The sequence below is a fragment of the Micromys minutus genome (assembly GCF_963924665.1).
Source record: "Micromys minutus genome assembly, chromosome: 22".
In the NCBI taxonomy this organism is placed as follows: domain Eukaryota; kingdom Metazoa; phylum Chordata; class Mammalia; order Rodentia; family Muridae; genus Micromys; species Micromys minutus.
The window spans coordinates 5,999,554-6,023,043 of NC_137957.1; the positions used below are offsets into that span (position 1 = coordinate 5,999,554).

The 23,490-nt window shown below is 49.8% G+C and overlaps 3 protein-coding genes across 3 annotated transcripts; 2 read left to right on the forward strand and 1 right to left on the reverse strand.

The window, feature by feature from the left end:
* Nucleotides 1-7,231: 7,231 nt before the first annotated feature.
* BLOC1S1 (biogenesis of lysosomal organelles complex 1 subunit 1) lies at nucleotides 7,232-11,007 on the forward strand. Its single transcript, XM_080935175.1, has 4 exons — nucleotides 7,232-7,382; nucleotides 8,029-8,101; nucleotides 10,016-10,148; nucleotides 10,814-11,007. Exons 1-4 carry the CDS (start codon nucleotides 7,322-7,324, stop codon nucleotides 10,922-10,924), a joined length of 378 nt encoding a protein of 125 aa, XP_080791301.1. The 5' UTR covers nucleotides 7,232-7,321; the 3' UTR covers nucleotides 10,925-11,007.
* A 1,287-nt stretch (nucleotides 11,008-12,294) lies between these two features.
* Nucleotides 12,295-16,541, forward strand: RDH5 (retinol dehydrogenase 5; the record flags this gene model as incomplete). The annotated part of the gene is made up of 4 exons (XM_080935176.1): nucleotides 12,295-12,651; nucleotides 12,745-13,003; nucleotides 15,954-16,117; nucleotides 16,318-16,541. The coding sequence occupies exons 1-4, from the start codon at nucleotides 12,342-12,344 to the stop codon at nucleotides 16,539-16,541; spliced, it is 957 nt and encodes a 318-aa protein (XP_080791302.1). The 5' UTR covers nucleotides 12,295-12,341.
* Nucleotides 16,542-17,468: 927 nt separating this feature from the next.
* Nucleotides 17,469-20,208, reverse strand: CD63 (CD63 molecule). Its single transcript, XM_080935164.1, has 8 exons — nucleotides 20,122-20,208; nucleotides 19,613-19,689; nucleotides 18,603-18,791; nucleotides 18,397-18,471; nucleotides 18,210-18,305; nucleotides 17,961-18,101; nucleotides 17,759-17,842; nucleotides 17,469-17,611 (listed from the first exon to the last, which is right to left on the reverse strand). Exons 2-8 carry the CDS (start codon nucleotides 19,676-19,678, stop codon nucleotides 17,546-17,548), a joined length of 717 nt encoding a protein of 238 aa, XP_080791290.1. The 5' UTR covers nucleotides 19,679-19,689; nucleotides 20,122-20,208; the 3' UTR covers nucleotides 17,469-17,545.
* Nucleotides 20,209-23,490: the final 3,282 nt, after the last annotated feature.

A 23,490-nucleotide genomic window follows, 5' to 3' on the forward strand; every position in this document is an offset into this window, starting at 1 on the left:
CGGAACCCAGGACTGATGACTCCTCCCCGAGTCTCTGACTCAGGTCAAAACGCCTTTAGAGTTCCAACTGCCTTCCTTTCTGCACCTGCAGTTTGGCTTGCCTCTGTCTGCACTCCACCAGCTTTCCATAAATCCAAAGCTGAAATCAGATGCCAAGAATCTGCTTCTGACCTCCTCTGCCCAAATATTTGAGAAGTCACCTCACCCGCCACAGGAGGAAGAAGCAGAAAATAAGAGAGATTGGTCACCCAAAATTAGCCTGGCTATAAATAGTGGGGCAAGAGAGGGAGAGAACACACAAGACCACTAAACCAGCTTAGTAATGAAGACAAATATATTTCCCTAAGGGATGATCCAGAATGTTGCAGTGCTGAGCTACACTGTAGGTGAACAGACTTGAAGAAACTAGAGAAATCCAGAGGGTCAGGGAAGACCCGCATTAAACATTGGGTCAGGAAACGTCTTCCATTTGAGTTTAGAGATTAGCAAAATTAATAAGCTGTGTTCAAAGCTGCACTCCTTCACTGCAAACCCTCATAGACAAGATCTTCAGTGTGACTAGACTATACAACCAAATCCAAAAGAGCTCAGGGCTGGGACGTAGCTCAGTGGAAGAACAACTACCTAGCATACACAAAGTCATAGATTATGAGCCCCAACACCACAGAAACAAAAATACTGCATTGGTAGCATTGACGTAGCACTCTCAAAATGGCAGAACTATAATGTTTGCCAGGAGATAAAGACAGAGGGGTGAATCCGAGTATTAAGGAGAGGCTCAAGGGAGCTCCTTCAGGATGGCAGGCTCTGTGTGGTGGTGGTGAAATGCACACATACATGGGGCAAAGCCGCACACTACTACAATCGTGAACTCACATGTAAATGATGTTTTTGAAAATGGATGCGTCTTGCAGGTTGTTAGTAGTACTGTACCAATGTTGCTTTCTGGTCCTGACATCACACTGCCATTGCATATTCCCAGGCCTTTGTGCACTACTTTTGAAATTTTCTCTTAGTCTAAAGTTATTTCAAAATATTTTAATTGAGAAGTGTCTGTACCCAAGAAAGACATTAGCAGTTTTCTCCTGTCCCCTCGCTAATCCCTGAACACATTCTTTACCTGTGTCTGGAACACAATTTTTTCCAGCATCACAGAACACATGTTTTCCTGTTGTTATCTCTAACTTCTAAGCAAGAACTTCCAGAAGGCCCACTCCACAAATCACTTTTCCCTCCACCCGGCCAGGCAACAAAGGCTTGGAGTGTGTGTCAAGGGTCACCCTTTCTCTCCACAACACACATCTTGAGGACTTTCTCACTCACTCCACCCATCTCTCCAGCACTGGAAGGCTCTGCCAGCCTCTGAGTTCTGGCAGTAGCCAAAGCTCATACGGTGGGAGTGGCTGGGAAAGAAAGAACATAAATGTGACTGAGTGAAGTCTATAGGGAAATGGCTTGACCATTCTGGTCTTTGAGGACCCAAGAGAAACTCTTGCATCTTGGAGAGAGGGCCCAGGGGTCATTTCCCACAGGGAGCCATTTAGACCGTCTTAAGGGCCCCTTTTCTTTGAGCTCTGGCTTTAGGCCAATATGTGGAATTTGGCCACGCTGCCAACAGCCCCCTCTCTTGAAGTCCAGCCAGACTTCCCAGTATGTGAAGCGTTCGTTCGAGCATTCTCCACTCCCTGCTCGGCCTCCCTCAGTCCTCATCCAACCTCTAAACACTGAGCAGTTCCCAGCCAGCGCTAAGGTTTGGCCTACATGCTTCATTTGGAGCTTGTTCAATAAAGCTCACTCTGAGAGAAATCTCAAAGAAACAAGGGAATAGTGGGAAAAGAGGATCATGGAGCTGCATTCATTATTCTAAGGGAAAATAAACCAGGTATAAAATCATAGAGAGAAATGAGCAGAATGAGATGTCAAATTCATTTTTATTTTACTTCGTTTACTTGGGGGCGATTTGGGAGTTTGATTGGTTGGCTGTTGTGGGTTCTGTTTGTTTATTTGTTTTTGTTTTTGAAGCCAGGGTCACACAGGCAACCCAAGATGTCCTGGAGCTCCTTTCTGTAGGCCAGGCTGGCCTTAAGCTTGTGGCAAGCATCCTGCCTTGGTCTCCAAAGAACTTGGATTACAAGTGTGAAACATACCACCAAATTTAAAACTTCAGGGTATTTATCGAGAGAGGGAGCTCAGGATAATGTGCTACATGGAAGACTCCTGCAACCCCAACACTCAAAAGGGAGACTGGGGGACTCTAGGGTAAGCTGGCTAGCTAGACTAACCAGAATTGGTGATCTTGGGGTTTACAAAAGACCCCTCCTCAGTAAACACAGTGGAGAACCACTGAAGAAGGCACTCCCTGTCAACTTCCAGCATACATATATACATCTCATGAACCCTCACAACACTCAGACCCAAGCATGTACATGCATATTAAGAAGAGAGAGGGAAGAGGGGAGAAAGAGGGATGGAGTGGGGAGAGGTAAAGGGAAAGGAGGGGGAGTTTTAAATAGAGGAGTCATCCTCTGCCGATGCATGCATGTTGTGTCCACTTTCACCAAAGTCAGGTGAAGCGAATGAGTTTCAGATACAGCAGAAACTGGAGTCAGACCATAAACAATAAGGATCTAGCGAATACCAGCTGGAAGATAACCCTGTGGAGATCAGTTGGGATTTTCAGGTATAGGTATCCCACATGCACTGTCCAACTCTGGGACAGCAGAGCAGCCAGTATGTGGGGAAGAAGGACAGAGACTGATGTCTGCAGGATCCCGGCAGTGTCTATTGTGAGTGTCAGGAAGTTGGGCCAAGTCGGGTGTGGGGAATACAAGATGATCCTGACACTCTGTCTGAGTCACTCCTGAAATTCCCAGTATCAACCCCTCTCATAACCCCCACCTTCTTAACCCATGCCTCCGTTCCAGCACCCCTGCCCACCCAAAACCCTCTCTCAAATGCCTAAGCTTTGGGAGTAAAGCAGCAGGCATCTTCTATGTCTGTTTTGCTTGCTCACTGCAGTTAGAAGGAGAGCCAGAGCCAGAGGGGGCAGGGAGGCCTGGGCCACACTGCTCTGGGATGTCCTCACTCTTCCCGCTCCTATTGATCAGCCCTTTCTATAGAGCACCCTTTCCCAAAAGCTCCTTCCCTGCCAGGATTCCCGCTGTTGTTGCTGCTCCTGCTGTTCCCATTAATTAATTGATTAATTATTTATTTATATCCTGATCACAGCTTCCCTTCACTCTCCTCCCAGCCGCTCCCTCTCACCTCACCTCCCTCCATCCCCCTCCCTTTCTCCTTAGAGAAAGACTCCCACGGATATTAACCCACCTTAGCATATCAAGTTGCTGTAGGGCTAGAGACATCTCTTCTCCAACTGAGACTGGACAAGGCAGCCCAGTTAGGGGGAAAGGATGTAGTCAGAGACAGCCCCTGCTCCTGCTGTCAGGGGTCCTACATGAAGACCAGGCTGCACACCTGTTACATACGTGTGGGGGCTTTAGGTCCATCCCTAGGTCTGGTTGGTGGTTCAGTCTCTGTGAGACCCTATGAGCTCAGATCAGCTGCTTCTGTAGGTTTTCTTGTGGTGTCCTTGACCTCTCTGACTTCTCCAATCCTTCCCCCGACCCCACCCCCTTCCACAAGATTCCCTGAGCTCTGCCTATTGTTTGGCTGTGGGTCTCCATCGATTGCTGGGTGAAGCCTCTCTGATGTCAGTTATGCTAGGCTCCTGTCTGCAAGTCTAGCAGGATACCATTAATAGTGTTGGGGTGAGAATGTCTAAGACTGGAGATGGTGGGAAGTAAAGGAAACAATCATTCCTCCATTGCTAGTAGGAGTGCAAACTTGTACAACTACTCTGGAAATCAATTTGTCAGTTTCTCAGAAAACTGGGAATAGTTCTACCTGAAGACCCAGATGTACCACTCCTGGGTATGTACCCAAAAGATGTTCCACCATCCCACAAGGACACTTGTTCAACTATGTTCATAGCAGCTTTATTCATAATATTCCAGAAATTATTATATATAAATATTCCAGAAAACTGAAAACAACTAAGATGTCCATAAACCAAAGAAAGAATAAAGAAAATGTGGTGCATTTACACAATGGAATATTACTCAGCTATTAAAAAAAACAATGACATCATGAAATCCGCAGGCAAATGGATGGAACTAGAAAAGATTATCCTGAGTGAGAAAACCCAGACCCAGTAATACACACATGGTATGTACTCACTTATAAGTAGATATTTAGCTATAAAGTACAGGATAACCATGCTATAACCCACAGACCCAAAGAAGCTAAAAAACTAAGGAAAGCCTACAAGCAGATATTTGAATCTCACCGAGAAGGGGAAATAAAACACGTGTCAGGAATGGAGGGAGGGTGAGAACAAGGTGGGAAAGAAGGTGAAGAAGGATCAAGTGTGGAAAGGACAGAGGGAGAGAGAATGGGAATCAGTAGGTGGTATCTCTGGGAAGAACTAGAAACTTAGGACAATGAAAACTCCTAAAAATCTATGAGACTGACCCAAGCTAACACTCCTAGCAATAGGGGATATGGGACCTAAAATGGCCACCACCAGGAACCAGGCAAGACTCCCAATGGAGGGAGGGGGACACCAGCCCAGCCACAAAACCTTCAACCCAGAATTTATTCTGCCTACAAGGTGTGCAGGGATAAAGATGGAGCAGAAACTGAGAAAATGGCCAACCAATAACTGGTCCAACTTGGGACCCACACCATGAGAGAATTCCAGGATTCCCTTTAGCTCACATCCAACTAAGTCCCGCCCTGCCCCCCAGAGTCTCTCCCGTGATCTATGCAATATGGATTCAGGCTTTAGAATTAGCCTGGGTTTGTATCCATCACTTAACTGCTCTCCCTACCTCATATTCTACACATGCATATTAGCATGGACAGCAATTCTCACAGGATTGTTCTAGGGGATAAATGAACACACAGTGTTTGGCCTATTATGAGTGCTCAGAAAATGTTTATGATATGCATAAAGGTATTTAGATACATACATACTATCCAACATTTTTGTTTAGCTTTTGTGTGTATTTAGTCTGGGAATTAAACCCAGACCTCTGAGCATTCGAGGCAAGCACTCCACCACTGAGCTACCAGTCCAGTCCCTACTTAAAAATGTTTTCAATTTTATTTCCTTTTGTGTTTATTTATTCACCCCACTTAAAAAATTTTATAGGGACTTAGAATGATGGCTCAGCAGCTAAAACCTTTTAATACTCTTCCAGGGGACCTGAGTTCAGTTCCCAGGACCCCATTAGGTAGGTGACTTACAACTGCCTTAAATTCTAGCTCCAGGGGATCAGGTGCCATCTTCCAGCCCCCACTGGTACGGTGTTCACACACACACACACACACACACACACACACACACAATAAAAGTGAGAATAGAAGTTTCTAAATGTGATATTGACAGTTAATGCTTCTTCTCACTCACCTCCCAGAGTATAAGACACCATTCTTCAAATGGCTGAATGAGGGCCAGCAAGACCTGAATTTCATCCTCAGGACCCGTATGTTAAAAAGAGAGAACTGACACCCTAACGCTATCTTCTGACCTAAGCGTGAATCCCATGGTATGCATCGCCACCACACACACACACAAAATAAATAAAATCGCTGGATGCACCAGTGGGTCAATAATTCACACTCTGATTAAGAAGCCGAGAATACTCTAATCTGTCCTGCATCCATTGTCCCTGCTGGTAGATGCAAGCTATCAACTTCAGCGCCATAACTCAGAAAATGGGTAAGTCTTAGACACGGATTGGCCCACGGTCCTCAACTGTGGATGCACTTTGGAGATGATGGATAGATACAGACAGACAGACAGACAGACAATCCTCTGGAGAATTTAATAAATTGGGGGTCAGGTTTTTTTTTTAAACTGGGAGGAGTATTGCTATGTAACCCAGTCTAGACCTCCCCATTCTTCCACCTCAGCCCCCTGACAGGTATGTATCAGTGTGTGCCACAGATGACAGCACTTTTACAAACTCATCAATGTTGGTCTAATCTTTAGCCAGAGTTAAATATTAGTCTAATCACCTTAGTTTGTTAACAGTAAAACTGAAGTTCAGAATGAATAAGAAAATTTGGCCAGCATGTCTCCACATTCGGTTTCGTTTGGTGTGTGTGGGGGTGGGTGGGTGGGTGGGTGGTTTGTGTATTTTTGCGTTGACACAGGGTCTCTCTACATAGTCCTGGCTGCCCTGAAGTTTGCTCTGTAGACTAGGCTGGCCTCAAATCCACTGACATCCTCCTGCATCTGCCTCAGGTGTGCTAGGATCAAAGTGGGCCACCACACTGGGTATGTGCACACTTGTAATGCAGCCCACAGCCCCAGTCGCTTGTGGCACTGAAGCAGAGGTTCCTGGATTCCAGGCCACCCTGAAAAGCACAAGGAGCCTAGAGACAGACAGACAGAAATGCTGACACTGACAGAGACCCATACAGAGAGACAGAGAGAGAGGAGGGGGGAGGGAGGGTGGGAGAGAGGTTGTAACAAGAGCAATGAATTGATGGTGTTTATAGTTTTTCTCATTGGAATCCAGTCCTGGAAGCATTCCTCCTTAGTCGGAGAGCGCTGTATAATTTACCTTTCACTTTGACAGTAGCACTTAATGCTTCTGCCACCACTAAACTGGGTTTGCATTCCCTGACCACAAAAGGACAGGGATGGATTTGCGCGTTCGCCACTCGCTGCCCGCAACACTAGCAAAGCTCCCTAGAAGGCTGCTTGAGGTGCCTAAAATGATCAGTGATCACCCAGAGCTGAGGGGACCTCGGTGGAGCAGTGAGAAGACAAGAGGGCTGGGAAAGAATTGAAAGCATTCTCTTCTAGGGAGAGGAAGCGGGGAATCCACTGAGAACCGGCCGGCACCGCCAGGAAGTAAGGTGAGGGAAGGAAAAGAATTTCAATGAGTTCAGAGAGCTTCTGCTACCCCAGTAACAGAATCGTAGAGAACAGCATGAGGACACCAATCCTCTCAAAACCTGACAGCCACAGCATGTGAAAACTGACTCTTCAACATAACTAAATACAATGAGCGTTCCCAACTCGGAAAGCTGAGACCCATTAGAGAACAGCTCAGCCCCCCGACCCACCCAACTCTCCACTTCCCTCTTTTAGCTCAATACCAACTACCCAATGCCAAAAGAGGGAGGCTCCCGCGTCACGTGACGCGGCGATCACGTGACTCCGTCTCGGGTGAGCCAAGGCGGTACAGTCCAGTTCCCGCAACCTTAGGGAGGGGCCCGTCGTGCCCACACCCAGCCGGACTCAACCATGCTGTCCCGCTTGCTCAAAGAACACCAGGCCAAGCAGAATGAACGCAAGGAGTTGCAGGGTGAGCTCAGTGTCCCGTCGGCCGCTCCCGGCTGCGGCCTAGCTTCTTCCGGAAGCCGGGACCTCGGGTAACCTCCCAGATCAAGGGGAGGGCGCCGACTAGCGGGCAACCCGAGTACCGGACAGTGAATTGGGGGAGGGACTTCTGGTAACTCCGTCCACTTGGCTCCGCTCGGGTCCCTTCGGCTCCTCCCCTAATCCCGCCCAGGCGGCGTCTGAGCCCCGCCCCTAGCTCGTGACACGTGTTGCTAATTGGCCCAGCCAGCTTCTCACCCCGGAAGTGGGAGGAATTGGGGTCCGCCCAGTAAGTGGCTGGGTTCCAGTTGGCCGCACAGCTAAAGCAGTGAAGCTCGTCTTTGCTCAGGCCTAGACTGGGAATCTTGGAGTTGCCAATCCATTGCCCAAAGTAGTGGAGAAAGGGTGTCTGAAAAGAGTCCTTGGCGTACCTGATGGAGTCCTTTCCCTTCTCAGGTTGCCAGTTTCCTTGCCTCCAAAATAAAGGGGTTTATTTTGTTTATATATGGGAGGCTCTTTTAAGTGGTCAGACATCGGTTGGCAGTTCCCAGAACAGTATCAAGTGCATGAGGACCCATTAGCACCACCTTCCAAATAGGAAGTTTGCTCCAATCCCTTTCCCCCTTCCCCAGAGAAGAGGAGGCGAGAGGCCATCACTGCAGCGACCTGCCTGACAGAAGCATTGGTGGATCACCTCAACGTGGGGTATGAACCTCTTCCCTCCGTTCTGGTTTCCTCCATCCACGTGACCTAGTAACTCCCCTGACCTGTCTCCTCCCCCTAGAGTAACTTCAGGGAGATTCTCAGCTTTGACTCTCCAACGCTGATGCTGATGGGGGCGACAGCTGCAGCGGTTGGGAAAACAGAATTCCCCTCCCCACACTAACTTCCCTGGCACAACTCGATGCCATCTGTTCAGCTCGACTCACCCTCTTTTGTCCAGCTGTCACTTGGGTGGGAGGGAAAGACAACCTCTTTCACCACATACCCTCTTTCCTTCCTCACCTCCTACTCTCTGGCAAGCCTTCGAGACAAATGGCAGGAACAAGATGGCACAGCTGGTTGAAGTAAGGGAGAGCCTCAGCCAAGAGCTATAACAAAACCAGGCTGTCTCTTCCTTTCCTTCTGGGTCTCCAGGGATGGACCCTACCCCCAATCTCAACCCTCAATGATGACCAGTGATATCCAAAGACTTGGAAGGATTTCCTGGCCCTGCATGACTCATAAGAGTGCAGAGATGGTGATCTGATAGTCTGTCTATGGGAAGAGAAGAGGCACATACTATGCCTTCCGCCCAGGGCAAGTGACAAGCTTGGTTGCAAATCTAGAGACTGAGTCATCCAAGAGAGTCATGCAGGGGTTGGGGTCATTTCCATTACTCATCTTGAGGGGAGATTAGGGGAAAGAATGGCTGTGGTTGGGCCTCCAGTCTCCTTTGTCTCCAGACAGCTCTCTTCTCTGGTGTTCCCACACTGGCACGTCCTTTGCTACGTTTATGAGGCTGGCCAGACTTCTCTCTTTCTGTTTACTTGCTAGATGCCACCCCACATTCAAAGCTTAGAGGGCAGCTAAGCCAAATCCAGATTAGAAAGGGTTTTGTGTTGCTACCCACAGCTCCTATTCTCCAGAAAATAAAACAAAGGCTTAGTTTATCTCAACCCTTGTCAGGTGCCCTACCCACTTTCTTGAACTCCCCCCTCCCCAGCCCTTTGCCTCCTCTACCCCCACACATTCCAGTGGATAAGGGCACCGGATGTGGAGTCTCCTGACTGACCTAGTGCTTTGGAATAGGGAATGAAAAGGTCATCTGCTAGTAAGAGAGGGAACACTGGTTACATAAAGGGGGAAGTGAAAACCCGTGGAGGAAAACGGAGCACCGGCCTCCTTATAGTGATGCTTACCACAGCCAGCGCCTTGATTGAGCTGAAAAGCCGTGTAAGCACTGGGCTGTGTGGGTGGGTGGAAGGGAGAGTTGGGTGTGATGGTGAATGCCTATATGCCTTAGAATCAATCCCAGCACTTGGAGTGTAGATGCAGGAGGATTAGATCAAGGCCAGCTTTATCCACATATCAAATTGGGGTCATCCTGGGCTACATAAGACCCTGTCTCAAAAAGGGGGCTAGGAAGAGCCAAGAAAATCTCTTGGGGTAGGCTCATTTAACCCAGGGTTCCTAAGGAAGGGTGTACTCTCCCATCCTACCCCAGATTCAGGGAGGGGCCTGATTCCCTTTGCAACTTCTTGCAGAGCTCCCTGGGCTTCAAATCACTGCCAGATATGTCCTTGCTGCTGGGTTTTCCCACGCTCCCTTTTCCCTCCCAGCTTCTTCCTCAGGGATGTCCCCCCAGGTTAACCTTCCCTGCCCCATCTCAGCTGCAAAAACTTGAGAGGATAGGAAATGGTATGTTTCTAGTCAGCTCCCAACTTGGCTTTTCTGGGAACCCTGGGATTGGAGGAAGGACCCTGCTTCATTTGGGTCACACCCAGAGAAGGCCAGAGTCCCAAGGCTTCCCCAGTCCCCCCTCCTGACCCATCTCCCACCACTGTAATAGGCTGTTGCCCCTGAAAAGCACCCAGTATGAGCTGGATGAGCTAACATACCCCCTCGTCCAATCCTTAGTGTAGCCCAGGCCTACATGAACCAGAGAAAGCTGGACCATGAGGTGAAGACGCTACAGGTTCAGGCTGCTCAGTTTGCCAAGCAGACAGGCCAGTGGATTGGAATGGTGGAGAACTTCAACCAGGCGCTTAAGGTGGGCAACGCTCAACACATCACTGTCTTTAACTGAACCCCCATTGGCTCTCTCCATTCTCATAAATACCTCAGACCTAGGGTTAATGAGGAAGTGAGGATTGTCCCAGAAACTCCTATGGTTGTGGTATCAGAAAAGCTAGAAAGAAGAAAGGCAGGATCTCAAGATACAGCTCTGTGACATGTTCAGGGCCCTAGTAAATGTCTGGGTTTGATCCCTAGCACTACAAAAATAAAAGTACTCAGAAAACCCTGAGTGTGGTACATGGACTAGTACTACCATCTAGTCTGCAGGCTGATGCAAGAGATAGCTTAAGCCCAGGAATTAAAGCCAGCCTGAACAACACTGTAGTAATTCATCCCAAAAGGAAGGCAGACAGGCTAGAAAGATGACTCAGTGGTTAAGAGCACTGACTGCTCTTCCAAAGGTCCTGAGTTCAATTCCCAACAACCACACGGTGGCTCACAAACATCCGCAGTAGGGATCCAATGCCCTCTTCTGGTGTGTCTGAAGAAAGTGACAGTGTACTCATATACATATAATAAATACATCTTTAAGGAAAGCAGACAGAAAAACAGTTGGAGGGTCTGAGTAAGCCACCTCAGTTGGGAGCTAAAATCCACCCACCCTGATTCCTGGCCTCAGTCTTGTCTCCCCTTTCTCAGGAAATTGGGGATGTGGAGAACTGGGCTCGGAGCATCGAGCTGGACATGCGCACCATTGCCACTGCGCTGGAATATGTCTACAAAGGGCAGCTGCAGTCTGCACCATCCTAGACTAAAACCCACCCCTTCGACTTTACTTCACCCTTCTGGACTGGAGGGAGAGAGTGAGCCATGAATAAAAACATAAGTGTCCATTCTGTGTGGTGTGTTTGAAAGCATCACTAGTGCCTGTGAGGCAGTGGGAAGTCTGAGGTTGCTCCACTGTGGGGCAAGTGCCTTTTGTTGGAGGGTACCCCTACTCTAGCTTGGGCCTGGTGCAGGTACCTTTGGGTGAGCAGAAAGTAAGTTCCCCATGCCTGCCCAAAGGTGAGGGGTCTCTGCCGGAAACTTCCTGCTTCCAGATCTCAGTTTCCTGCAGAGCAGAATTAAGGCAGGAAGCAGACCTAGCGAGTCTCAGCTCTGGCTCTCTGCTCTGCCACATGCTCATGTGCCCTTCCAGGCTGCTGCTAAGCAGTGTCATGAGTCTGGGCCAGGTGGGAGATTAATTCTTGGGGGCACTTTAGGACTGAGAAGGAAGAAAACTGGCAGATCCAGGGCCACCCACAGAGAGGGCCAGCTGCCATCCTTGGTCATCCCCCCTCCTAAGAAACAATAGCATAGATGGTTAGGAGCCCAGGCTGAGAAAGACAGCCTGGGGGTTAGGGGGTGGAGCCTGAGCAGAACTGCCCTCTGCTAAACCTAACTTCAGCCAGGCCTCAGCCTCTTAGCTCCTCCTCCTCATCGCTGCCGTCATCCCCCAAACCTAGAGACACTTAACACTCCTTGTCCACAGCGAGAGTCCACCCACTCCAGACTTTGGCCTTAGCTGTAGCTAGCTAGTGTGGGATCCTGGGAAATCTAGGAGCAAAGTCTCCTAGGCAGAGCGGAAAAGCCTGCCAGCTTTCCCCAGAGGTAAGTGATGGTGGGAACAAGGATGCTATAAAAAGCCTAGCTAAGGATGGCTGAGAGTGGTTGTTCGAGCTTTAGGCTTCAAACATTGTCTTCATGTCATCTCCACAACACGGAGATGGGCCTGGTGGGTACTGTAACCCAGTTTACTAAATGAGAAAACAGGTTCCAAGATAGACTGAAGATGTCCAGTCTCACAGTGATACTGAGGCTACCAGGACTGAAATGAAGGGCTCTTGGTTCCAAAAGCAAGGCAAGAATGCATTTAGAGGGTTTTGATGTTCCCAGCTTAGTAGGAGAATAGTAATTCAGGTCCCTCAGCTCTCACAGTAATAGGTCTGCCCATAGGACCAGCTCAGGTTTATTTCATTAGCTACAAAGAGAGTGTTTGCCCACATCTGTTTTACACAATAAGTCAAGCTTGCCAGTCCTCTGTCAAGAATATAGTTTCTTGGTTTGTCTGCTCAGACCAGACATTTCCAGCTAAGTAAATGTTAGGGGTTAAGGCTAAAGGGGTAGAGGAAATGACAAGTTTTCCTGCCCAGCCTAGGCTGCCCTCAGCAGGTCGTCTCATCTCATCATGTGGCTGCCTCTGCTTCTGGGTGCCTTGCTGTGGGCAGCACTGTGGTTGCTCAGAGACCGGCAGAGCCTGCCGGCCAGCGATGCTTTCATCTTCATCACTGGCTGTGACTCGGGCTTCGGTCGCCTTCTGGCACTGCAACTTGACCAGAAGGGCTTCCAAGTCCTGGCCAGCTGCCTCACCCGCTCTGGGGCAGAAGACCTACAGCAGATGGCCTCCTCCCGCCTCCACACCACACTGCTGGATATCACTGATCCCCAGAATGTCCAGCAGGTTGCAGAATGGGTGAAGACACGTGTTGGAGAAACTGGTAAGTATATTGGAGACCCCAGGAGCCTGGTCTGTACAGCAATCCCAGGACTCCTCCCCAAAACCCCTCCCCGTGTCTGTCATCTTCCCACAGGGCTTTTCGGTCTGGTGAATAATGCTGGTGTAGCTGGTATCATCGGGCCCACACCATGGCTGACACAGGATGATTTCCAGAGAGTGCTGAATGTGAACACATTGGGCCCCATCAGGGTCACCCTTGCCCTGCTTCCCTTACTACAGCAGGCCAGGGGGCGGGTAGTCAACATCACCAGTGTCTTGGGCCGCATAGCAGCCAATGGCGGGGGCTACTGTGTGTCCAAGTTTGGCCTGGAGGCCTTCTCTGACAGCCTGAGGTGAGGGTGCACAGCTCCAGGCCTTTCCCGGAGAGGGGCAGGGATCCTACTCAAACAGACTCATCAGTTGGTGACCCAGGCTAAAGGACAAGTGGGGATGACACAGAGATGAAGAGCAGACAGGGCCACAGGTGAAACCCCAAGCTTTATCACGTACAAACTTTGTGTCCTTAATTTACAGGAGTGTGTGCATGCAGGTGTTTAGTTTCTGAGGCAAGTCTCACTGTGTTGCCCTGACTGGCCTGGAATACTGGGCAGTCCTCCTACCTCAGCCTACCGAGCCACCACACACCCAATTAGGTTGCTTCTCGGTGTTTTGGTTTTGTTGTTTTTCTTCCAATTCTGTTAAGTCAGAGTGAGACTTGCCTTATGGGGTTCAGAGTAAAGTGAGCTGTGTGCAAGAACCCAGCAGTGCTTAGATGTTAGGGAAAGCCTCCCGTCAGTCTGTTTAGCTGGCTTTGACAGATCACACACACACACACACCCTTATTTGCTGCATATACACATATGCATGGGCACCATAGCACACATGGGAGTCTGGACCCTCCTGAGGTGATGATTAATGGCAAAAGGCTTTGTCCTAGGAATCATCTCGCCAGAATTGCATGTCACCATTTACAGTAGAAGAACTAGTATTTCATTCTCTCAACCATTCTATATAAACTATAGAGCTACTTGAGAGGAGTTTGGAGACATGCCCGAAGTCAGGTCTGCGCCTCATTCTTCTGTTTTGTGAGGCATGGTGTCACTGTGTAGCTTAGACTGGCCTCGAACTCACAGACATATGCCTCCACTGAGGGCTTACATAACCTTTTAAACAGTAATAGTCAAAGCTGGTGAGACAGAAAAGAGCTAAAGAGGTCAATGGAGGTGGTAGAGTCTAAACTTGGGGCAGAAGCCCAGGTGGGTCCAGTGAAGTCCAGCTAGTGAGGAAGGCTGCCTTTGTCACTTCATTGGACAGATAATCTCCTTGTCTCCTTTGTTCCCTTCCCCCTCTTTATCTTCCAGTCAGCATCATGGGACACTTTGGATCTCTGCACAGGCCAGGCCAGGGCAGTGGAATATACACCCACTTCACCCACCAAGTCATCTACCAGCTGATACCAGTCTAGGTCCCTTGCTCCTAGTACTGCAGACTCGGTCTTCTGTTCTGGGAGATAGAGAATGGGACTCTAGATCAAGAACTGGCAAACTGCAGTTACCAACCAGATGAGCTCAGCTGCCTTCAGACTAATAATGGTTTTAACACATTTTAACAGTTACATTGTAAATGGTTATATTAGCACATTCGCAGATCTTTAATTCCAGCACTTGGGGCAGAGGCAGCAGTAGTTCTGTGAGTTCCAGGCAAATCTGGTCTACATAATTAGTTCTGGTCCAGCCAGGATTACATGGTGAAACCCTGTCTCAAAACTAAAAAATAATTCCTTTTGTCTGGCCTGTAGTATCTCAAAATTTACTATTTAAAAAAAAAAAAAGTAGGGGCTGGAGAAATTGCTTAGCAGTTAAGAGCACTGACTGCTCTTCCAAAGGTCCTGAGTTCAATTCCCAGCAACCACATGGTGGCTCACAACCATCTGTAATGGCATCTGATGCCTTCTTCTGATGTCTGAAGAAAGTGACAGTGTATTTACATAAATAAATAAATCCTTTTTTAAAAAAGAAAAAGTAGGGGACAGGGTGGATAGGGAGACTGCTGGATGTGTAATCGTGAGAACCCACACCCAAGCAACACGATGGCCTCTTCTGGCCTTCATGCACATGTGCACACACCTGAAGGAACAGGACGCTAAGGCACAAGGGTCCTGAACTCTAGTCTGGGCTACTTGAGCAGCATGAGGCTTTAGACTGGACCCTGAGCACCACCACCCACAAAAAGCTTGCTGGGCATTGGTCTAGATCACAGAATAAAATACACAGGAGAGAGGTGCATAGTGACGCCTAACGGTGATCCCAAAACTACAAGATCTTGTCTACACGTACACTCCAAGCATGGTGGTCACACACTTGTAGTCACCAATTTCAAGGTCAGCCTCTACCACATACCAAGTCCAAGCTGCTTGAGAACCAGCAAAAAGGCTAAGCCCTTAAGAGCACTTTGCTTCCAAGCCTGACACCCTGAATTCAGTGGACATACTTGATAGGAGAGAACTAAGTTGTCTCTGACTTCCACACATGGCCAGTGGCACACACATACATAACGTAAATACAAATTTTTAAATAAAAGAAAATTTGAAGATTAGCCTAAATTACATAACAAAACCCTGTCTCATAAAATAAAATTCTAAAAAAAAAAAAAGAGAGAAGCCAGACATGGTGGCGTGCGCCTTTAACTCCAGCACCTGGGAGGCAGAGGCAGACTGATCTCTGAGTTTGAGTTCTGGAGGAAGAGCAAGAAACAGGAAAACTAACATAATGATAACACATGGGAGGTAGAGACATAAGTTACCAAGAGTTCAAGGTCATCCTTGGCTACGTAGAGAGTTCAGAGCTAGCCTGGGCTACACAAGATCCTGTCTCAAAAAAGCAAAAGAGAGATGACTCAGGTTTAGTTCCCAGCACCTACAAGGTGGCTCATAATAGCCCATAACCCCAGTAATGACTTCTGACCAATGATGGCTCCTGCACACATAGTGCACCATGCAGCCATACACAGACAGATAACCAACAAATCTTCTTTAAAAATACAAGGAAAACATGCTCAACTATACCTCACCCTAGGCTGGTATTGATGTGGTTCAGTTGCTTACCTACCATACACAGGCCCTGGGTTTTATCCTCACTGCCAGGAAGTAAAAACAAAAACCCTCTGTGTTCCAATTCCAGGCCAACCAGCAATAGCCTTCCCAGTCAGGACACATGTCCCTACACTATGACACCTTTCTATCTTAGATGCCACAGTTATGAAAACCTAGGTTAAAACACAGTAACCTCTCTGCCCACCCTCCAGGCGGGACGTGGCTCCGTTTGGAGTACAAGTCTCCATTGTGGAGCCTGGCTTCTTCCGAACCCCAGTGACAAACCTGGAGAGTCTGGAGAACACCCTGAAGGCTTGTTGGGCCCGGTTACCTCCAGCTACACAGGCCCATTATGGGGAAGCCTTCCTCACTACTTGTGAGTAGTTGGGGCCATATTGGGTGCATGACAGGGATAAAAGAGAGGGCCAGAAAGGTCAGACCTCGTGGGGAGGAAAGGGGCAGGCAGAGAGGATATTGTCACTTCCTGAACCTGGCAATCAGCCCAAGGATCTAGCATGGGATGGAGGAGAGGCAGTATGAACGTGCACACTAACTACAGCATCTTCCAAGCTACAGATCTTCAAGTGCAGCGCCGCATCATGAACCTGATTTGTGACCCAGACCTAACAAAGGTGACAAGCTGCTTGGAGCATGCCCTAACTGCACGTTACCCGAGAACACGCTACAGCCCAGGCTGGGATGCCAAGCTGCTTTGGCTGCCCGCCTCCTACCTTCCAGCCAGTGTAGTGGATGCTGTGCTCACCTGGGTTCTTCCCCAGCCTGCCCAGTCAATCTACTGATTCCAGCTTTACAGCAAGAGACTGATTCTGAAAGGCAAGGCTACTATTTCTGTCTCCTCCTGGGGCTGGCTGGTTTCTGACACAAATTAGGCTCTCAATAAATATGTATTGCTTTAAATAAAAAAGCAGGTGTACAAAAGAAATGAAGTTGCCCTTGGGAGCCTGACAAGATTTAAGTATCTAAAATCCCTAAACTCCCTACAGAACAAACCCTCCGGCCTCTTTAGTGCCTGCAAAACTTCTATTGGACACTGGGTGGTGTAAGGAGCTACCATGCACCTACAGATGCTTTTTGAAGCTGCACTTGGAGAGATGACCACCAGAGGGCACTTTTTCTCTCAGAGTCATGAGAATTTGTCGTTAGCGCCTGGCACAGCATTGTCTATAATTCTTGGGGATAGAAGGGAAAGTGATAAAAACTGGTCATAGCCAGATTGGGTGGCTTCCATGAAAGAGGAAATACCTCAACTCCCCTAATATCTAAGGCAAAAATCAGGGGCACTGCCACACAGGCCTCAAGCAACTTAAACATTCTTCCTTGACGGTTGAGGGAGGAGTTTGCTGGCCCTCAAAGCATCAGAAAGCCAAAAAAATCGTCCAAAATAGACACATCAAGGCTCTACCATGTAGAACCTTTGTGGGAAATCCCTTTGACTTACACAGGAGATGGTCTCATGGACACTGCGGGAACACTGTTTGAAGGCTAAACAGGCAACACAGGGGCGGAAGAGTACTCAGCCACAACCTCCTCTAGATTCCCCACCTCTTCCACTGCCAACCCAACCAACACTCTCAAGAAAATACTCCTTTCCCCAGCCCCACCCCCCACAAATATGCCTGCCTATTCTCAGGGCAGGGACAGGGAGAAGGAAAAGGAAGGGGCCACCCATCACTGAGATAAACTGAGACCATCTCCTTTTTTAGGTCTGAAAAAATAATCCGTTTAATTGAAAAACCTGGAGAATCCACTCCATGAGAAAACAGAAGAGACCAGACACCTCCCCCTACATTACTTCATAGCCACTTCGGATACTCCTCACCAGACAGCAGGAGAAGACAATTCCCAAGACCTGAAAGGAAAGATGGAAATGAGGGTGGAGAGGAGGCAGGGCAAGCTTCCCCAAACCCACCCAACAACCACCGTTCCCAGGCCAGTGCCTCCTGTTCCCCAGATGCCCTGGGCTGATTCCGAACCCCCAACCCACAGCATTCCTCACCTCCACAAAAGCAATGCCCAGGGCTGCTGCAGCCACCAGCAGAATTCTCTCCCTCAGCCATACGGCTATAGTCTCCACGCAGCCCTGAAGGGAAGAGGCAGGCATGAATACCAACAGAAACTTGTACCTCCCAGCCTCTGTCCCCAGCTCTGATCCCGTCAGCATCTCCTGCCTCCCGCAGCATTTTCCAAGTTTCTCTTACCTGGGTGTGGATCGTGGACTCCTTGAAATCGTTTCCGCAGCCCACCGTGATATTGATACAGCAAGAATCAGGGACCCTGTCCTTGGCCATACCGGAGATGCTCTCCCAATCTGTGTAGTTAGAAGCTCCACAGCACTTATTCTAGGAAGGGAGGGGGAGGGGAAGCTGCTAAAGCATCGAACGTCCATTTTAATCCAGAGACAAGAATCTTCTGTCCCTGCTGACCCTCTTCCCAGACATCCCACTCACTTCTTTCTGCAATTTGTCCAAAATGATGGCTGTTTGGTTGTCTGTAAGGTAATTCTGCATCTGCTGCTGGAAGCTCTTATTAAACTCTGACTTCACCTAAGAACAGAGAAGTGTGCTGTTGAGAACAGAATTCAGGCCCTAAATTCCCAGAGCAACCTGAGACGGGTTCCCCTTGCCCCCTGCTTACCTGGTCTCTAAACACATAGCCAGCAATGGCCACAGCCACCTCCACAAGCATGATAAGGGACAGGAAGATGGCAAACTGCAGAAAGACAGGACAGGAGCTGGGTTTGAAGTCTGGATTGACAGGACACACTCCTGGTGTTCTCCATCCACCCACCTCACCACAGAAGTGACTTCTGGCAGCCCTAAGAGCTCCCACACCCCACTCACTGTAATCATGAGACAGTAGTTCTCCTTGCAGGCCCCACAGCAGCCCACAAAGGCCACCAGGAAGAGGAAAGCACCCACTGCAATGATGACCACAGGCAACAGCGAACCAGCAGTAATCTCATGGGTGATGGTCTGCTTCAAGACAACCTGAAGTGCTACACCAATGGCGATCAATCCCACTGCACAGGCCTGAGGGGAAAGGCGAGGGTTAGGTCAGATCCTCAGTCCAGTAGCCCTCACACCAGACCCCCAGCCAGAAAACAGATTCTTACATCTCCAGGAAACACTGGCTAAAGAGAAGGTCTGCCTATCCTTGCCCACAGCGAAGGCCGGGACGTTATTTAAGACACACAGGGAGAAGAGAATCAGGAGGTGTCCTGCCCGCCTTTTAAACAGCTCTTCAGCCCAGGATGTGCATTACTTTCTATGGACTCCCAGCTGGAGTCTCTCCCAGAACTACCCCCTCACTCCAGTGACTCAGGTCCTAGGGCCAGCTAGGCCAGGGAGGGGGAAGAAGGGGTAAGAGTGGCCCCTTTCTGAACAAACAGTAGCTTCTTGAGGCAGGAGCAAATGAAGGAGGGCGGGCAGAGCCTTTCCTTCCCCCAAGTAAATGAGAGGGCTGAGGGAATGGAGATGAATCAACAGGGTCAAGAGTGGAAGCAGCCCCTTGGCGATACCATCAGACCGTTGGCAGGTTGCCCCACCACCCCATATCACAAATGGTTGGGTCACCAGACAGGAAGGGCCAGGAGGGGGTTGGTTTGAGGGTGCTCCGCATCGAAGGTGGCAATTCTCGGTCCAAACTTTCCTCAGAGGTCCCGGAAAGCCGGGGGGAGGGGCGGGGGGGGGAAGCGCGGACACATTCTGCCTTTGGCCCTTTCCCCGGGCTTTCCTTCCACATCTGGCCTCCAGCTGCCTTCATTTCTGGGTCCCTCACTCCTCACGGCTCCCGCTCCGAGACACCCCCGCACCCCGCCCGCGCGCCCCGTCGCCCTCCCCGCACTACTCACGCAGAAGGCCAGCAGAAGAACGTAGAGCAAAAACTTGACACACTTCATTCCTCCTTCCACCGCCATGGCTGCTGGGCCTGGGGCCGCGGAGAGCGCAAGGATTAGAGCAGGCCGAGGGTCCGCCGGATCCGCAGCTCCCCGCCGGCCTTCGCAGCCTTCCCTGCGCGGCCCCCATCGCGGCCCTCCCACCCAGAAACCCGCGGTCAGATCCACGTCTCCCTCCCCCCTCCCCGCGCGCCGGCCGGACTGGGGGGCGGGGAGGCGCACCGCGGAGCGGAGCCGCGGGGCCTCGGGATCCCGGGGCGCACGGAGGGCACGGCCGGATCCGGGTGGACCCCGGCGGGCCTCCGCACCGCGCGGGATCCCAACCCCTACGGGCGGCGACCCGGGACCCTCGCCAGCCCCCGGGCGCGAGCCTCCCCTCGGGTGTGGCGCGGGTGGCGCCACGCGAACTTCGAGGCAAAGTTGTCCCCACGGGCGCCCGGGGCCCGCGTCATCCCCGGCCTCACCTGCGCTCGCCGCCGCTTCTCGATGCTCTCCTGCCCCGGCTCCACCGCGGTCTCCGGTGCCCCCTGCCCGCGCCCCGCCTGCTGCACGGCCCCGCCCCGGCCGCCCCCCTCCCCCTCAGGGTGGCCGCCTCCCTCCCTCCCTCCCTCCCTCTCTCTCTCTCATGTGACGCGGGAACAGCTGCGGCAGCCTGAGTCACCCGGGCTAGCAGGGGAGGTGAGCCCCCCGCCTGGACAAGGCCACGTGGCCGCTGCCCCGAAGGCTCGAGCCAGGAGCCGGACCTCAGGGTTCCTGGAGCCCTCCGCAACCCAGCGCCATCTGGTTCTCTCTGGTTCGGGAGTAAGCGAGTTAGAGTCCATAGGACGCAGGGCGGCCCTGAGTGGCCCAAAGACAGAACTGAGGCAAAGTGTCAGAATGGTCTTCTGCAGACCTCAACCCACTGAGAGCCCACCACGCACCTCCCTCTCCGTCCTTGTTCAAGCCCCTGCCCCCATTCCCGAGCCCGCAGAAGGTGTGGGTGGCATTGGGTGAAGTCAGAATAAACACTTCCGGAAAACCCCTAGCTTCATGTCCTTGGAGTCTCCCCACATTCTAGACTAGGGATTTATGGCCCCAACTTCTCCATTTTCTAGAACTTCCGAGCTGAGAAAACCTGGAGGAAGCCCTAGTCTAGAACCGTTTCATACGTCGATTGTAACACGTCAGAGCATGGGCCCTCCTGGGCAAAGATTACCAAAGCCTTAGTTTCAGTGTTCCCGGATTAGCCTGTGGTTAGCGGGGATGTGAGAAAGGACGCTAAAGCTGACAAGGCAATAACATGGACTTTCTCATCTTACTCCACTTTTTTTTAATCAGAGATGACAAAACCAGGTAAAGGCAGTAGCTAGAAATACCTTCCTCCCTGCTGCCGCTGGTGGTTCACAGAAAGACCGGTTGTTAAAAAGCTCAAAGATAGGATCAGCCTTAACAGTCCTAGCCTGAACTTTGTCCTGCCTCGAGTTGCTTACTGAGTCTGAAGGGAAGGGAGTGTACACAAAGCACTTAGAACAGCCAGCCGGTGGCACACATCTGTAATACCAACACTTTCATATGTTTCCTGGTTGTTTGCTTATTTGTTGAGAAAAGGCTTTCTGTGAAGCTCTGGATGTTCTAGAACTCTCTGCCTGTAGAGCAGGATAGCCTCAAACTCAGAAACCTGCCTGCCTCAGCCTCCAGAAACTAAAGGCCATTACCACCACACCCAGCACAAGAAAAGCAAAGATTCAAAGCCACTCTGGACAGTTTAGTGAGACACCACATGCTCCAGGGCCTTTCCCTTTGGAATCAGGGTCTCATGTAGCTCAGGCTGGCCTGGAACTCCCTGTGTACTTGAGGATGGCCCTGAACTGATGATTGTACTGGCACACCGGTGTGCACAGCACATCTGGTTTATGTAGTTCTGGCATCAAACCCAGGATTTTGTGCCTACTAGGCAAGCACTCTACCAACTAAGCTGCATGCCCGGTGCAAGTGAGACTTTGGTTCAAAATGACAAATAGAAACACATGCAGCCCTGTGGTAGAGCCTCCGGCATGATCGAGGACCCAGGCTGTTCCCAGCCGACAAAGGAGTCTAGGTATGGGGCCTGTTGTTTCCAGCACTATGGAGGTAAAGGCTGGATGGCTGAAGATTACAGGCCATCCTGGGCTACATGGCAACACCTCGTCTCAACCCAAACAAAACAACAAAATCCGTGTTATACACCTGGAACTCTAGAACTTGGGAGATTGAAGGGGGGTCACTTAGTCTTTTCAAGTTCAAGGCCAGCCTGGGCTACAAAGTGAGACCCTATCTCAAATAAACAAATAAATAAATCTGAGGATGTAGTCTCAGTTGGTAAAGTGCTTGCTTAGTACACAGACAGCCCTGGTTTGTATTCTTAGCACCTCATAAACCAGGCATGGTTGTGAATGCTATAATTCCAAAACTCATTAGGGCCCAAGGACTCAAGATCATCCTTGGCTACCTGAGGAGTTTGAGGCCAGCCTAAAGAATGAGCCCTTGTCTCCAAATATGAGTAAATAATCAAATAATAAACCAGCACAGATAAATGAAGAATGCTGGCATGATAGCACATGTTTATTATTTCCATACTCCAACTAAAGCACATCAGTCATGACTTACAGGCCAGCCTGGGCTACATACAGGGACCCTGTCCCAAAAAGGAGGAGGAGGAAAAAGAAGAGGAGGAAGGGGAGGAAGAGAAGGAAAAGGAGAAGGAAGAGGGGGAGGAGGAAGAGGAGAAGGAAAGGGAGGAAGAGAAGAAGGAAGGGGAGGAAGAGAAGGAAGAGGGGAGGAGGAAGGGGAGAAGGAAGAGGAAGAAGGGGAGGAAGAGAAGGAAAAGAAGGAGAAGGAAGAGGGGAGGAGGAAGGGGAGGAGGAGGTAGGAAAGGAGAAAGAGGAGAAGGAAAAGAAAGAAGGAAGAGGAGGAGAAGATGAGGAAGAGAAGGAAGAGGAGGAAAAGAGAAGAAAGAGGAGGGAGAAAAGATAGAGGAGGGGGAGAAAGGGAAGGAAAAGAAGGAAAGGGAGGAGGAAGAGAAGGAGGAAGAGGAGAAGGAGGAAGAAGAGGAGGGGGAAAAGAAAGAAGGAGAAGAGGAAGAGAAGGAAAAGGAGGAGAAGAAGAGAAGGAAGAGAAGGAGATGGAAGAGGGGGAAGAAAAGGAAGAGGAGGAGAAGGAAGAAGAGAAGAAAGAGGAGGAGAAAGAAGAGAAGCAAGGGCTGGAGAGAGATATGGCTCAGTTGTTTAGAGCACTGGCTGCTCTTACAGAGGACCTGACTTCAATTCCCAGCAACCACATGGTGGCCTATAACCTCTATAACTCCAGTTCCAGTGGATGTGATGCCATCTTCTAGCCTTCTCAGGCATTAGACATACGTATAGTACATATAATATACACACACATATACATACATATATATGCAGGCAAAACACACACACATATCCTTAAAATCACATATCCTAGGGGCTGGAAAGATCACTCAGTAGATAAGAGCACTTGCACAAACATAAGGACCTGAATTCTAATCCAAGCACCCACATTAAAAAAAAAAAAAAAAAAAAAAATCAGATGCTGGAGAGGTGGCTCGGAGGTTAAGAGCACTGACTGCTCTTCCAGAGGTTCTGAGTTCAGCAACCACATGGTGGCTCACAACCATCTGTAATAGATTCCAATGCCCTATTCTGCTCACTGAAGACAGTGACAGTGTACTCACATATATAAAATAAAATAATTTTTAAAAAATCAGGTGTGTGGGTGGCAGGATATCTAGGGGTGTCTCTACCCACTAAGAGGAGAAGGGTTAGAGGGGGCAAGGATTGTGGGAGGGGGTGACC

Bases quoted from the DNA above. Each gene is read 5' to 3' on its own strand.
- BLOC1S1 (XM_080935175.1), top strand. From the start codon at position 7,322: ATGCTGTCCCGCTTGCTCAAAGAACACCAGGCCAAGCAGAATGAACGC. The intron at 7,383-8,028 runs GTGAGCTCAGTG...CCCCTTCCCCAG, and splicing joins TGAACGCAAGGAGTTGCAGG to AGAAGAGGAGGCGAGAGGCC. The intron at 10,149-10,813 runs GTGGGCAACGCT...CCCCTTTCTCAG, and splicing joins ACTTCAACCAGGCGCTTAAG to GAAATTGGGGATGTGGAGAA.
- CD63 (XM_080935164.1), bottom strand. From the start codon at position 19,678: ATGGCGGTGGAAGGAGGAATGAAGTGTGTCAAGTTTTTGCTCTACGTT. The intron at 18,102-18,209 runs GTGAGTGGGATG...CTCCCTTCCTAG, and splicing joins TGGACAAATTGCAGAAAGAA to AATAAGTGCTGTGGAGCTTC. The intron at 17,843-17,960 runs GTAAGAGAAACT...TCTTCCCTTCAG, and splicing joins AGTCCACGATCCACACCCAG to GGCTGCGTGGAGACTATAGC.